Source organism: Geotrypetes seraphini, chromosome 1, assembly GCF_902459505.1.
Source record: "Geotrypetes seraphini chromosome 1, aGeoSer1.1, whole genome shotgun sequence".
NCBI lineage: Eukaryota > Metazoa > Chordata > Amphibia > Gymnophiona > Dermophiidae > Geotrypetes > Geotrypetes seraphini.
This window is the reverse complement of record NC_047084.1, coordinates 259032264-259048088: the sequence shown is the minus strand read 5'-3', so window position 1 is coordinate 259048088 and position 15825 is coordinate 259032264. Positions and strand designations below refer to the sequence as shown.

General features: G+C 47.0%; 1 protein-coding gene across 1 annotated transcript in view; it reads right to left on the bottom strand.

The window, feature by feature from the left end:
- The window catches only part of HTRA3 (HtrA serine peptidase 3), a 99348-nt gene that overhangs the window by 41253 nt on the left and 42270 nt on the right, over positions 1-15825 (bottom strand). Inside the window, exons 5-6 of the mRNA XM_033950097.1 lie at positions 7818-7850; positions 1256-1370 (exon numbers count right to left, since the gene is read on the bottom strand). Of these exons, the coding sequence (XP_033805988.1) occupies positions 1256-1370; positions 7818-7850 (148 nt within the window). The remainder of the gene's footprint in view (positions 1-1255; positions 1371-7817; positions 7851-15825) is intronic.

The following is a 15825-nucleotide window of genomic DNA, read 5'->3' as shown; positions in this document are numbered from 1 at the left end:
ACAAGAACGAGAGGGCATTCGGAAAAATTAAAAGAGAACACATTCAGAACCAATGCTATGAAGTTCTTCTTCACCCAGAGGGTGGTGGACACCTGGAATGCACTTCCAGAGGGCGTGATAGGACAGAGCACGGTTTTGGGGGTTCAAGAAGGGATTGGATGATTTCCTGAAGGAAAAGGGGATAGAAGGATATAGATAGAGGATTACTACACAGGTCCTGGACCTGATGGGCCAACGCGTGAGCAAACTGCTGGGCAAGATGGACCTCTGGTCTGACCCAGCAGAGGCGTTACTTATGTTCTTATGTTCTAAATTCTTGGAGGAAAAGTCCATAGTCTGTTATTGAGAAAAACATGAGGGAACATAAGAACATAAGAATTGCTGCTGCTGGGTCAGACCAGTGGTCCATTGTGTCCAGCAGTCCACTCTCGCAGCAGCCCCTAGGTCAAAGACCAGTGCCCTAACTGAGACTAGCCCTACCTGCGTACATTCCAGTTCAGCAGGAACTTGTCTAACTTTGTCTTGAATCCCTGCCCTGGATTGGTAGCATGGAATATTGCTACACCTTGGGTTTTGGCCAGATACTAGTGACCTGGATTGGCCACTGTGAAAACGGGCTACTGGGCTTGATGGACCATTGGTCTGACCCAGTAAGGCTATTCTTATGTTCTTAATTGCCCATGTCATCTCAGAGGAATGCACTTCCCTACCATATTCAACAAGCCATCTGCAAAACACTTTGCACATTTGGAACATCCCAACTTGAATGTTCTTTTCACAGAGTATAGCTGTAATTTTTTACATCAGTTGCTTTAGAGAGAATCAAATAGGGAAAATGCTTGAGTTCCCGAATAAATGCATGTAAACCATTCTGAGCTCCCCTGGGGGGACGGTATAGAAAACTAAATTTAAAAAAAAAACAAAAAAACAAAACATTAGGTTCTGAAATAGCAAATAAACCTTGTATAAACTGATCACACGCCCCGTTCACAAAGAGGTTGCATGTCTCTTCTACAGGTTACATAAACATAATCCTAACCCTGAGTCAGGCTATCACTGCATTAAGATAATTAAAAAAAAAAAAAAAAGACTAAGGGCTCCTTTTACTAAGCTGCGGGAGCGGTTTTAGCGCACGCGCTAGGCACTAACGCCACCATTGAGCTGGGGGGCAGCGCGTGCTAAAACCGCTAGCGCACCTTAGTAAAAGAAGCCCTAATATGCACAAGTTTCTGTGCTAATGGTACTCCAGCATTACCTTTATTTTGTTTATCATGTGATTCTGTAAGGAATCTCTTAATCCGATCAGAAGGAATAGCAAAGGAGATTCCTGCTGCGACTTTCAAAGTGTTTATGCCAATCACCTCTCCATCCTGAAAAGAGGAGACAGCTGATTATTACTAAACAAACTGTGTGATACAAAAGTTCAACAAGGTGGCATGCCAGTCATAATAACCATTTCAGCCTTTTATGTTCCTTTGCAGCACCATTTGAGCTAAATTTCCCTCTATCTCCCCCTCCCTTGGTTTCCTAATAGATTGTTTCCAAGAGGCTAAGACCGGTAATGAATTACCAAAAGCAACAGGTTGTTGATATGCTTCAATCCACTAATAAAATAAACAGGCACAGTTCAGCAAAAGAGCCAGACAAGCCTGTGAATGAAGCACTGTTTTGCAGCAGACGACCAAATAATGTTCAGTGATGAACGTCTGACAAGGTGGCAGCTAGGAGAATGCTCTGATCTGCCTTGCCTTTTCAAATTCACAGTACTTTCATACTCCTTGCCAGCACTGATTTCTGGATTGCCAATGATTGTGATTTGTGGTTGTCTTACTGTTTCTCCAAATTTCATGTTTTGTCTATTTTTTTTATTCTTTTTTGTTTTAATTCATTTTTTTAAATTCATTTTTACATTTTATTGTAAACCACTTAGAGTTACCTTGGTTTTATATTTGCGGAATATTAAATAAATTGCACTTGAACTTGGATTTAAAGACCCACTCTGCAATACCTGAGGATCAGCATTGGCATGGCAATTTTAAATTAGTTTTGAGACAGACCTAAAGGGAGAAAGATGTGCTCAAAACTAAAATTTCATAGTAACATAGTAAATGATTGTTGTTATCCGCATAGATGGTTGATATGAGGGTTACAAGTGTTTTAAATAAATAGATGATGGCAGATACAGACCTGTGTGGTCCAATCAGTCTGCCCAACAGTTACATTCATTCTCTAGTCAACAAACCAGTAATTTTTCATTTTATTTGCTAAGTTTCAGTATAAGATGTCTTCCTCCCCCCTCCCCCCAGATAAGACCTGTACTCAGACGATTTGAATGTGGAATAAAATACACATAATAGCTCATGATACTTCTTGCCGCATATGGGACAGAGACCATAGAAACCAGTCCAGCATCAGCTATACCGCCCCACTGCTGGAGTCACTGTCAAATCTAACTCCAGCCCCCTCCCCTCATCTGTCTTCCCATATACTGAACACTGGAGTGGTCTACAGTAGTACATAAAAAACCTTGTCAAATCTTATCTCCACAAGGTTTATTTTTGTCCACTTGGTATGTCTTACTCATGTGTCAAATTTCAGCTTGATTAGACATTATTTAGAGGTCACCCCAGCAAACACTGTTTGCTTGTTCATTGTGTACGTAGGTGATTATGCATATGCGTATGATTATGCATTAGTTTGTATGGCGTTTTCTAGTTTGCGATCTGCACCTGAAAACTGGCTCCTTGGGAAGTCAGTCTGTCAGCTGTCAATTGCTAGACTGCCACTGGATGTTCTTCAACTGGTCAATTTTCATTACTATGATGAAGGAAAACAATTACTGGAAAGCTATAAGTTGGCATGTGAGTCAGCAATGGTGGTATGGGATTGAGCCAGGATTCTGACACAACACGTATACACTTCCCCCTCCGAATCCACTCTTTCAGTATCCGCGGATTCGGTTATTTGCGATTTTTTGGGTAAAATAAACACTGGATCCTGGACCTTCCCCAGACCTTACCAGGTGGTCTAGTGGCGACGCAGGGCAGGATCGATCGTCCTACGCTCCTGCACCATGCACAGTCATCATCAAAATGGCTGCCATGAGTTCCCGTTGTAGACTACTACGGGAACTCACGGAAGCCATTTTGATGACGGCTCTGCACGGGGAAGGAGTGTAGGACAATCGATCCTGTCCCAAATCGCTGCTAGACCACTAGGTAAGATCTGGGAAAGATCTGGGACGCAGGAGGGAGGCGGGGGTGGGTCAAAGCCGGCCCTAAAAATTATCCGAGATTTTTCAACATTCGCGGGCCAGCTCTGCCCCTAACCCCCGCGAATATGGAGGGAGGAGTGTACTCTTGCGTTAGGAAGCTGAAGAAACTGCACAAATAAAACTGCTGCAAACATGGTGCTCACAGCCATTTCCAGACATCTATGGTTTCTATCCGAGCACCTAGCAGCACTTGCATTTTTTGATGACAGAATCGCACCAGAAATAAAGCTACGAATGGTGCAAAACTTACAGCGTCCACCGTTGCCAAACATTCCATGACGTCTCATGCATACACATGAAATGAAAATTGTGACCTTTGAAAGTCTTGTAACACAGAGAACACAGTCATTTTTTGATCGAAGCGAAAATATTCCTGAAGAAACATCCCATAGAGTGGACTGACGACCCAGTTTTCAAGGAACTTTAGAATCAGGCATCCAAACTGGCTTGTTATACAATGATACTTCGACAAAAGATAAAGAACAAAAGCAATTTGTTCTTCGGCTAGTGGCCAGCCACCGAAAGAAGTTTCCTTCTGCATCAAAGCTGGCCCTTATGTCACAGGCCATTGATTATTTGTTGAATGCACAAGAATTACAATATACTGCTAAGCTTAGTAGTAGTTTTAAAAAAACAGCGAGGCAAGCTGAACCCTTTTAAGGAAAATTTTGTGCATTTATACGCACATTACCCCTCTCCTCAGGTCGCTTCACTGGCTCCCTGTCCTTCTCCACATTCGATTCAAACTCCTCTTTACTGGCGTTCAAAGTGTACTCACTCTGCAGCTCCTCGGTATTTATCCTCTCTTATTACTTCGTATACTCCCTCCTGGGAACTCCGTTCAGCAGTCAAGTACCTCCTGTTGGTACCCTTCTCCTCTACTGCCAACTCCAGTCTCCGTCCCTTCTATCTCGCTGTGCTACATGCCTGGAACAACCTGCCTGGCTCGTTACATCAGGCTCTGTCTCTGGCGGTATTCAAATACAGACTGAAGGACCACTTATTTGAAGCTGCATATAAATTCTAACCCTACTAACATATCTGTCTGTCATCCCCTTAATGGTCCCTTACCATATCTTCAGCCCCCTCCTATTCCCTTCTTGAGCTCTAAATTCAGACTGTCCTATGTGATTCCACCTCATCAGCATCCCTCTAATTCCCTACATGAGCACTTGTTCTGACTTCCCTTTTGCTCTGTGTGTCTGTCATAATTAGATTGTAAGATCTTCTGAGCAAGGATTGTCTCTTACGTATACAATGTACAATGCGTGTGCCTGGTAGCGCTAGAGAAATAATAAATTGTTGTCTGTTGTATTTTTTTAATTTTTATATAAAGGAATAAAATTAGCCTTGTAGACAAATGAAAAAAGTGTATTTTTGGGACCGCCCTACTGGACACAGACCATAGAAGTCTGTCTGTCATCATCGTCACTTCCCTGATGCTGGGCTTCCATTTAAGCACCTTTCCTAGTTTTTGATCTGTCGAGTTTTGTGTTGATACTATCCTCTTCTTATTTAGGGATCCGTTGTGTCTATCCCACACAGTTTCGAACTCTGTCACTGTTTTTGAATCTACCACCTCTATAGGGAGGACATTCCAAGCATCCACCACTATCTCCATGAAGAAGTATTTCCTGATGTTACTCCTAAGTCTACCACCCCACAACCTAATATTATGTCCTTTAGTTTTACCACTTTTCCATCTCTGAGATAGATTTGTTTGTAGATTAATATCCTTCAAGTATTCAAACATCTGTATCATATCTCCTCAATCCCTTCTTTCCTTCAGGGTATACATATTCAGGTATTCAAGCCTCTACTCATACGTCTCTTGGTGAAATCCTGATATCATTTTTGTCACCTTCCTCTGGACCACTTCAAGTCTTCTAAAATCCTTAGCAAGGTACAGCCTCCAGAAGTGAAAACAATATTCCGATTGGAGCTTCACCAATGACTTGTACAGGGGCATCAACACTTCTCTTTTTCTGTTGGCAATTTCTCTCTCTATGCAGCCCAGCATCCTTCTATGGCCACTGTCTTGTCATGTTGTTTCGTAGCCTTGAGATCCTCAGACACTATCACGCCAAGGTCCCTCAACCTATCCGTGTATATCAGCTCCTCACCCCCAAGTATATACAGCTCCTTTGGATTTTTACTCCCCAGTCCCCAAGTGCATCATTCTGCACTTCTTTGCATTAAATTTTAACTGCCAGATATTAGACCATTCCTCCAACATTCAAAGATCTCTTCTCACGTTTTATATTCTCTCTGGCATGTCTGCTCTATTGCAAATCTTCATGTCATCTGCAAAAAGACACACTTTTCCTTCTAATCCTTCAGAAATATCACTCACAGATATATTGAACAGAATGGGCCCCAATACCAATCTCTGAAGCACATCACTACTCACTTTTCTTTCCTCCAAGCAAATTCCATTCACCACCACTCTGTCATCTGTCCATCAACCAATTTCTAATCCAGGTCACCACTCTGGGTCCTAACTTCAGCCCACTAGGTTTACTGATGAGCATCCTATGAAGAACCATGTCAAAGGGAAACTTTTGCTCAGATGTGTCAATTCAAAGGAATTTTTAGACCCTATGTTGGGCATGATTTTACACTTTCCACAAATTCAGAATGTTTACTGGCCACTAAGCAGCAATTTTTGCACTAGGGTATATTTGAAAAAATTGGATTATATAAAATTATTTTCCAAAATTCATATCCATTTATTGGATTGCTATCTCAATGCAGGATGACTAAATAGGCTAATTCGATCCTGATTTGTCCTGTTACACTGCTGTTGCAGTTATGATTATTCGATTGCAGAAAGGATTGGGTAGGATAAAAAGGAGGAGGAAGGGCACTATGTTCATTATAACATAAAAACAACTAAATTGCAGGAAAGGAGAAGTCACTGTGGATGGGACTTTCACTGTGGATGGGAAGTCACTGTGGATGGGACATTCAGCAATTATGAGGAGCAGAATGATGTGAACAGTGACAACTTGAGTCTGTATAGGCTCTTATTTGTCTCAGGATTAGTGCCAGGTGAGCACTTTCATTCACTGCTACCTCCATTATATTTTATGGACACATTAGCGTTTAGCACGCTAATCTGAAAAGAGGAAATGAGCATCGTATGTACACTGATGTGATATACATTATAGACCTTCTTCACAGACAGAAGTGGATAGAAATTGCACTGAATAAATCTATGAAAACTCAGTAGAGAATGACACAGGACAAATTTTTCCCCGTCCCCGTGGAAACTCATTTTCCCATTCCAGTGAGTTCTTTTCTTCTCCCTGTCCCATTCCTGCAAGTTCTGTCCTCATCTGCACAAACCTCAAAGGCAGAACTTACAGGAATGGGGCAGGGGCAGCGACAGCGACAAAATTTGCGGGGATGGGACAGGGAAATTGAGTTCATGTGGGGACAAAGACAAATTTGTCCCTGTGTTATTCTCTACATTGAGGTAAATACTAGGCAGCAACAGTTGGAAATTTTTTCACTGCCGCTGGTTTTATGCCCGGATATTCAATGCTGGGCCAGGTCCAGGTGCCGTCACTGAATATCCAGATATATGTGGTCAGCCGACACATAATCATTTAAATACTGATATTAAAAACAGTCCCATCTTTGCGGTCCAATAAGGCTGACAAACTTAACCAGTTAAGGACTGAATATCGGCACTTAACCAGTTAAGTGTCAACCCTGCTCCTGGACCGCCCACTGACTAGCTGGTTTTGGCTTGGGCGCTTAGGCCCCAATTCTATAAATGACACCTAAAACGTAGGCGCTGAGTAACGTAATGCATAACGGTTGTCAATGAGTTAGGTGCCATTTATAGAATCGCACCTAGAGGCACCTAAATTGGACTGAGGCGTCAAAAACCTTAGGCTCGCCCTATTTTTGCCAGGGTGTTCTCGGCCTAAATACAGCTGCCTAAGTCCAATTTAGGTGCCTACATGCAAAACACGCCCGATATCTGCCCATGATCCACCCCTAACCAGGTCTTGGCAGGCACCTCGGCCTAGGCGTCTACCTGGAAGTTGTAGGTGCCTACCAAATGAGGTGCTTACCATTTAATTGTTTTTTTATCGCTATCTAATTGTGATTTTCAATTAACGGTGCCAATTAAGCCTATGTGAATAATTAACACCCCTTTTACTAAACCGCGATAGCGGTTATTAGCGCAGGGAGCCGCACTGAATGCTCCGTGCTGCTCACGACGCTCATAGGAACTCTATGATCGTCAGGAGCAGCGCAGAGCATTCAGCACAGCTCCCTGTGGTAATAACAGCTATCGCGGTTTAATAAAAGGGGAAGAGGTAAGTTAGGTGCCTACATTGTCTATGCCTTAGTGCCGATATTGAGCTCCACTCTCCAATTAAATGCTACTGAATATCAGTGGAGAGTACCACTCAGGTAATTTACTCAGGCAGATGCCTCTTCTGTCTGGTTAAATCACTTTGACTACTGACCTTTTATTTATATTCTTTCAGTCTGGGGAATTTGTAATAATGTAAATGGCACTTACCAAATTAACTAAGGGACCTCCAGAGTTTCCATACTGTAAGCAGAAAACACAAAAAAACAACATTTATAATGTTAATAGTTTCTTATTTTAAGAAATACATTTTCTTGCAAGATCATAAATCAAGATTGTAAGGGATATTTCTTTGAAGAAACTGAGAAGCTTTATCCGAGCATGCGCTATCATGAAACAGACCTTTTATATACATCATCTAGCTCTCTGACCTGTAAGTAGAGAATGACACAGGGACAAATTTTCACCGTCCCTGCAGGAGCTCATTTTCCTGTCCCATCCCCATGAATTACTTTCCTGTCCTTGCCCCATTCCTGAAAGCTCAGTCCTCGTCTGCACAAGCCTCAAACACTTTAAAATCATAAGTGTTTGAGGCTTGTGCAGTTAAGGCAGAGCTTACAGGAATGGGGTAGGGACAAGGACAGCAACAAAATCCATGGGGACGGGGAAATTGAATTCCTGCGGGGATGGGGACAAATTTGTTCCTGTGTCATTCTCTACCTCTAAGGCCATATTTTTACACAAAGGACCTAAAACTGCGGGACTCACAAACTAATTGCAATAGCACAACTGAGTTCAAATTTTTTTTTAAAAAAGGAAAGACAGCAGAGAGCTGAATTTTCTTTGGATAATCAATGTCAGGCCAAGTCCAGGCCCCAGTATGTGCAGTCACCCAGAAATTAGCTGGTCATCAGCCAATATTCTGACTGGTGTGTGGTTAGCTTGGTGGGTAAAGCTATGAGAGCCTAACTTTATTCACTTAGCTGGTTAGTGAAATGTGTATAACCATTAACCAGTAAAGTTCTGACTATTGGCTCCAGGACCACTCTGACACTAACTGGACTGCATGGTTGTTCAGAACCTGGTTAAGAGCTGTTGAATATCAGTGGATGGCCAGCTCAGCAGAGCCAGCCCTCGAATAGGGAAAAATCGCAAATCATTTTTTGGGCCAGTTGTGACCCACCCCCTCCTCCTTCCTGCATCCCCGGACCTTACCTTGTGGCAGTGGTGGTGATGCGGGGCAGAAGCGATCTTCCTATGCTCCTGCCTCGTGCAAAGCCATCATCAAAATGGCTGCCGTGAGTGCCAGTTGGGAGGGGGGTGGAGGGTGGTTCTTCCTCGGGGACCATAAGAGTCCAGGTCCCTGATGGGGGTAATAGAGTTTTCGCATATTTGGGGTGTATGGGGTTTGGGAGGGTTGGGGGGACAGCCTGGCAGGGAAGGGGGGAAAGGGTGCAGAGCCTGGCTAGGAGTGTGGGGTTGGTTGCAGAGCCTGGCAGGGAGTGAGGGGGGCTGGGTGCAGAGCCTGATATATATTAGTACACAATTTGGTTCAGAATGTTTTTTTCTTGTTTTCCTACTCTAAATCTAGGGTGCGTCTTATAGTCAGGTGAGTCTTATGGAGCGGAAAGCAATGTTACTTACCGTAACAGTTGTTATCCAGGGACAGCAGGCAGCTATTCTCACTAGTGGGTGATGTCATCAGACAGAGCCCCGGTACGGACGTCTCACAAGCACGTGTTGCTTGTAGAAACTTAAAGTTTCTAGATGCCCGCACCGCGCATGCGCCGGTGCCTTCCTACCCGGAGATCCGGGCGTGTCTCCTCAGTTCAGGTAGCTAGCCTGAGAAGCCAACCCAGGGGAGGTGGGTGGGACGTGAGAATAGCTGCCTGCTGTCCCTGGATAACAACTGTTACGGTAAGTAACATTGCTTTATCCCAGGACAAGCAGGCAGGTATTCTCACTAGTGGGTGACCTCCAAGCTAACCTCAGTGGGATGGAGGGGGAGTTGGCGACTTAAGAGAATAAATTTTTCAATACTGTTTGGCCAAACTGTCCATCCCGTCTGGAGAGGGTATCCAGACAATAATGTGAGGTGAATGTGTGAACCGAGGACCAGGTGGCAGCCTTGCAAATTTCCTCGATTGGTGTTGATCTGAGGAATGCTACTGAGGCTGCCATTGCTCTGACCTTATGGGCTGTGACCTTACAAGGAAGTGATAATCCAGCCTGGGCATAGCAGAAAGAGATACAAGCCGCCATCCAATTAGAGATGGTGCGCTTTGATACAGGTCTTCCCAACTTGTTAGGATCGAAGGAGACAAAAAGTTGAGGAGTGGTTCTGTGTGGCTTGGTGCGATCCAGGTAGAAGGCCAAGGCACATTTGCAGTCTAGGGTGTGAAGGGCCGATTCTCCGTGGTGAGAATGAGGCTTAGGGAAGAATACTGGAAGTACAATGGATTGTTTGAGATGAAATTCGGAGACCACCTTAGGCAGGAATTTCGGGTGAGTGCGGAGGACCACCTTGTCATGGTGGAATACTGTGAATGGTGGGTCCGCCATCAATGCCTGGAGTTCGCTGACTCTGCGAGCGGACGTAAGGGCTACAAGGAAAAGCACTTTCCAGGTGAGATATTTCAGAGGGGCCCTGTTGAGTGGTTCAAACGGGGGCTTCATGAGGTGGGAAAGGACTACATTGAGGTCCCAAACTACTGGGGGTGGTTTGAGAGGAGGGTTAACATGGAAGAGTCCTTTCATAAATCTGGCGACCACCGGATGGGCCGAGAGGGGTTTCCCTTGTAGAGGCTGGTGGAACGCCGCAATAGCGCTCAGGTGGACTCGTATGGATGTGGACTTGAGCCCAGATTGAGATAGGTGTAGGAGATAGTCCAGCACGGAGGATAAGGAAGCTCGCTGAGGTTCCTTTGACTTAGAAACGCACCATGAGGAGAATCTGGTCCATTTCTGGGAGTAGCATTGTCGAGTGGCGGGCTTCCTGGAAGCTTCCAAGACCTCCCTCACTTCTTGTGAGAATTGGTGAGGGGTTACGTTGAGAGGAACCAAGCTGTCAGGTGGAGAGACTGCAGGTTGGGATGAAGTAGTGATCCTTGATGTTGAGTAAGTAGTGAAGGAAACACTGGAAGTGGTACTGGTTCCCTGCTGCTGAGTTGAAGTAGGAGGGAGAACCAAGGTTGTCTGGGCCACCGAGGAGCTATTAGAATCATGGTGGCCCGTTCGAGTTTCAGCTTGACCAGAGTCTTCTGGATCAGCGGGAATGGTGGGAACGCATATAGAAATCGTTTCCCCCAGTTCAGTAGAAAAGCATCTGCCTCGAGGCGATGAGGAGTGTAGATCCTGGAGCAAAACTGAGGCAGTTTGGCGTTGTGGGGAGCCGCAAAGAGGTCTATCTGAGGCGTCCCCCATTGCGTGAAGATTTGGTGAAGGGGGTTGGAATGGAGAGTCCATTCGTGCGGTTGTTGCAGACGGCTTAGTTTGTCTGCTAGGACGTTGTTCTCCCCCTGGATGTATACTGCTCTGAGTAGGGCGTTGTGGCGCACCGCCCAGTCCCAGACTCGTAGAGCTTCCTGGCAAAGGAGCCCGTGCCTCCTTGCTTGTTGATATAATACATGGCAGCCTGATTGTCTGTGCGAATGAGGATTACCATGTCGTGGAGTCGGTGTTGGAAAGCTTGGAGCGCATTGAAGATGGCTCTGAGTTCCAATAGATTGATTTGGTGTAGTCTTTCCGCACTGGTCCAGAATCCTTGGGTGCGGAGACCCTCCAGGTGGGCCCCCCATGCGTAATTCGACGAATCGGTTGTGAGAACTTTCTGATGGGGGGGAGAGTGCATCAGCAAACCTCTGGATAGATTCGAAGAGGTCATCCACCAAAGTAGAGACTGCCGAAGAGCAGGTGTGACTACGATGCGTTTGGACAGTGGATCGAATGTCTGATTCCACTGTGATGCCAGGGTCCACTGGGGGATCCTGAGGTGGAGTCTGGCAAAGGGTGTCACGTGTACTGTGGAGGCCATATGGCCCAGGAGCACCATCAGTTGTCTCGCCGGTAGGGTTTGGCGAGTAGCCACCGACTGGCAGAGATGAAGAAGAGACTCCATGCGTTGCCGGGGCAGGAATGCTCGGAGTCGGGTGGTGTCCAGGACCGCTCCGATGAAGGGGAGGGACTGGGTGGGTTGTAGATGAGACTTGGAGAAGTTGATCTCGAAGCCTAAGTTCTGGAGGAAGTAGGTTGTAGCCAAGGCCGCCGAAGTGACCTCTGGGGCTGACGGGGCCTTGATGAGCCAGTCGTCGAGGTATGGAAACACCTGTAGACCCCTGTCCCGGAGTGCTGCGGCCACTACCACCAGGCACTTTGTGAAGACTCTGGGGGACGAAGATAGGCCGAATGGTAGCACTCGATACTGTAGGTGCAGATTTCCCACCCGAAATCTGAGGAACTTTCGGGAGGCCGGGTGAATGGGGATGTGAGTGTAGGCCTCCTTGAGATCCAGGGAGCATAACCAGTCGTTCTGCTCGAGGAGGGGGTATAGAGAAGCCAAAGTCAACATGCGGAACTTCTCTTTGACCAGGAACTTGTTGAGGGCCCGAAGGTCTAAAATGGGTCGCAGGTCGCCCGTTTTCTTCGGGACGAGGAAGTACCGGGAGTAAAACCCTCGGTTCAATTGGTCTGACGGGACCGGCTCGACAGCCCGAAGCTGAAGTAAGGTTTGGACTTCCTGAAGAAGAAGGGCGGTCTGCGTCGAGCTTGAAGGATACTCTCTTGGAGGATGGTCCGGGGGGACCCGGTGGAATTGAAGAGAGTATCCTTCTCTTATGATGGAGAGGACCCATAGGTCCGTGGTTATGGCCTCCCATCGGTGGTAAAAAAGATGGAGGCGGCCCCCTATGGGAGAAGCCGAGGTTATGCTCCCGGGAGGGGCGTCAAAAGGGCTGGGGAGCCTTAGGTACAGCCGGTGGCTGAAGTTTTTGCTGAGACTTCTGGGGAGGTTGTCTCTTCGCAGGCTGTCTCGCAGCAGGCGTTTGTCTGGGCATGTAACGCCGCTGGTAAATCAGGGGTGGCCTGGAAGGTCGGGACTGTTGAGGTTTGGGTTTGGGCCGTAGGATGGATTGAAAGGATTTTTCATGATCCGACAGCTTCTTGGTAACAGTTTCGATAGACTCATCGAACAGGTCAGCTCCAGCGCATGGTACGTTGGCGAGTCTGTCCTGTAGGTTGGGATCCATATCGATAGTACGGAGCCATGCCAGGCGACGCATGGCTACCGCGCTTGCGGCGGCGCGTGCCAAGAGTTCGAATGCATCGAAGGAGGATTGCATCAGCTGGAGGCGTAATTGGGAGAGGGAGGCTACCACTTCCTCGAACTCGAATCGAGCTTGGTTGTCTATGAACGGAGTGAACTTGCGGAGCACCGGCAAGAAGAACTCCAGATAGGAAGAGAAAAAGAAGTTGTAGTTTAGCACCCGTGACGCCATCATGGAGTTTTGGTAGAATTTTCTACCAAATTTGTCCATCGTTCTCCCCTCTCGGCCCGGCGGTACAGAGGCGTAGACCTGGGAGGGGTGAGAGCGTTTAAGGGAGGACTCGACCAGTAGGGATTGGTGGGAGAGTTGAGGGCCCTCGAACCCTTTATGGTGCACGATGCGGTATCGAGCATCGAGTTTGCTGGGGATCGCCGGTATGGAATACGGCGTTTCGAAGCACTGCATGAAGGTCTGGTCCAGTAATTTGTGCAAGGGGAGCCGAAGCGACTCCGTTGGAGGGTTAGGTAAATGCATGGTGTCCAGATACTCTTTGGAGTATCTGGAGCCCGTGTCAAGGGTCACATCCAGATCATCCGCCATTTGTCGGAGGAATGATGAGAAGGACAATTGTTCCGCCAGCGTCGGTCTGTGGGACGGGCTGGAGGATGATGAGGCCTCCAGGTCCGTGGACATCGGGGAGTGACAAGGAGAATCGGGCACCGGTGTCTCCTCGTACTCCGGCCTCGGAGGGGACACCTCTGATGAGGAGTATCCCCTACGTTGCAGTTTTTTCTGCGGTGACACCTCCGAATGGCGTGAGGAGTGCCAGGATGAGTGTCTCGATCGGTGCCCGTCTCGGTGGCGGGACGGGGATCGGGATCGTCTGTGCATCGCATGGTCTCCCGAGGCCCCCAAGTGGATAGGGCTGGAAGCGGTGGATCGTAACTGGGTTTGCGATGCGGGTTCTTGCGATGCTACCCAAGTCTGGTAAGGAGTACGGAAGAACTCTTCCTGACTATGCCCAGGGCTTCGAGTATCGATCGGAGGTCTGGTCCCATGTTGGCGCGGAGGCGTAATGGGTTCTAATGGTGGCATATCGGTAAGCGAGGCTTGCCGCGTGGGCATCGCCGCCCTCCCCCGTTCGTCCTCGTCGGTTGTCGAGGTCGAACGGTGTGGGGGAGGGGGAGGGGGCGGACCGCCCCTTTGGATCGGTACCGGGAGGTCACCCTGTATGGCAGCGATGAGCCCGGGTCCGATGGTCTGCATGAGCTCAACGAATTGAGCTTCCAGCACGGACCGTAGCGAAGCCGATAAGGAGGGATCCGCACCGAAAGGGGGTCCTCCTGCACGGACATCGCGCTCCTTCGAGGCCGAGTGCTTCTGCTTAGTAGCTTTCGGCACTTTGATGACCATTGGTGGCACTGTGGAAGGAAGAGGTACCTGAACCGAGGAGACCGGGGCAGGCACCGACGTCGAGCTCGTGGATGGTGTCGGGGGCGAGCGATGCCGGTTTCACCACGCTCGATGCAGGAGGGGTCGATGCCGGTTTTGCCCGAACCGGGGAGGTATCGGATGAAGTGGAGGCTGAGGGATCCTTAGCTGCGTCCATCTTGAACATCGATTCCCACAATAGGCAACGCCGCTTGAATGAGCGTGCCGTAAGGGTAGAGCAAGGCCTGCACGATTTCGGAATGTGGTCAGGGCCCAAACACTGCAAACAGCGCCAGTGAGGGTCCGTGAGTGAAATCGCGCGTTGGCACTTGCTGCACTTTTTAAAACCGGTGATTGGCCGGGACATAGGCCGGAAAATCTCCGCCGCGAGGTCGAAGCCAGTGGGCCTGAGCCACGTGGCCGGCCCGTTCGACCCGCCGGAGGAAATAATCTTCTTTTTTTTTTTTTTTTTTTTTTTACGAAAAGAAAAGAACTGTTAACTGTAATTAAAAGAAAGCGAAAACGCGGACAAGGAAGGCAAATTTAACTGAATTCAGCTAGCGCATGATGAAGTTGAACTTCTCAGCTCCGCGGAAAAGAAAGAACTGAGGAGACACGCCCGGATCTCCGGGTAGGAAGGCACCGGCGCATGCGCGGTGCGGGCATCTAGAAACTTTAAGTTTCTACAAGCAACACGTGCTTGTGAGACGTCCGTACCGGGGCTCTGTCTGATGACATCACCCACTAGTGAGAATACCTGCCTGCTTGTCCTGGGATAAAAATACGGTATATTGTGTGTATATGAAACATGAATGAAAGAAACTGCATTACAATTAGTAATATTATTATGGAGGTGGGGGTACTCAGTTGATATTTGTTAGACTTAGGGGGTACTTGGTTTGAAGAAGTTGAGAAACACTACATTAAGGCACCCTTTTATTAAAGCTTAAGGTATGCTAATGGACATTAGTGTGGGCTAAGTGCCATGAGGTCCATGGTTATAAAATAAAATATGCAATATGTAGCACATGCTAATATCAATTAAAACAAGCTAAATTTTACTAAAAGGGCCCCTGAATATATTACCTTTATACACACAGAAAATGGAGGAAAGGCACCTTATTCCCAAATATATGAGGGGCCGTTGAAAAGTTCTCAGCCCAACCAGCAAAACTGAGGCAGAGAACATCAAGGGCTTTACACTTAGTCCAGTGATTTTCCACTTTTTTCCCTGGATGTGTGTGGAAATAAACAAAAATTAAAGGCAAAAGACAACTATAATGAAGTAATAAAAGATGTCAACAGGCCCCAAACCAGTTTAAATAAATTGTTATGCCCCAACATGTCAGCATTCATTTTCTCATACCTATAGCTTGAGCATAAATTCGCCCACCAAAAAGGAAAATTGAGGCAATCATAATTTTTCCAATTATGAGTTACCATCTGCATGGCTATTCCAGTCATAATTAGGAAAAACCGGCATTTATAGCGGTCCATGGGGGGCTTAATATGAAATAATGTTCCAC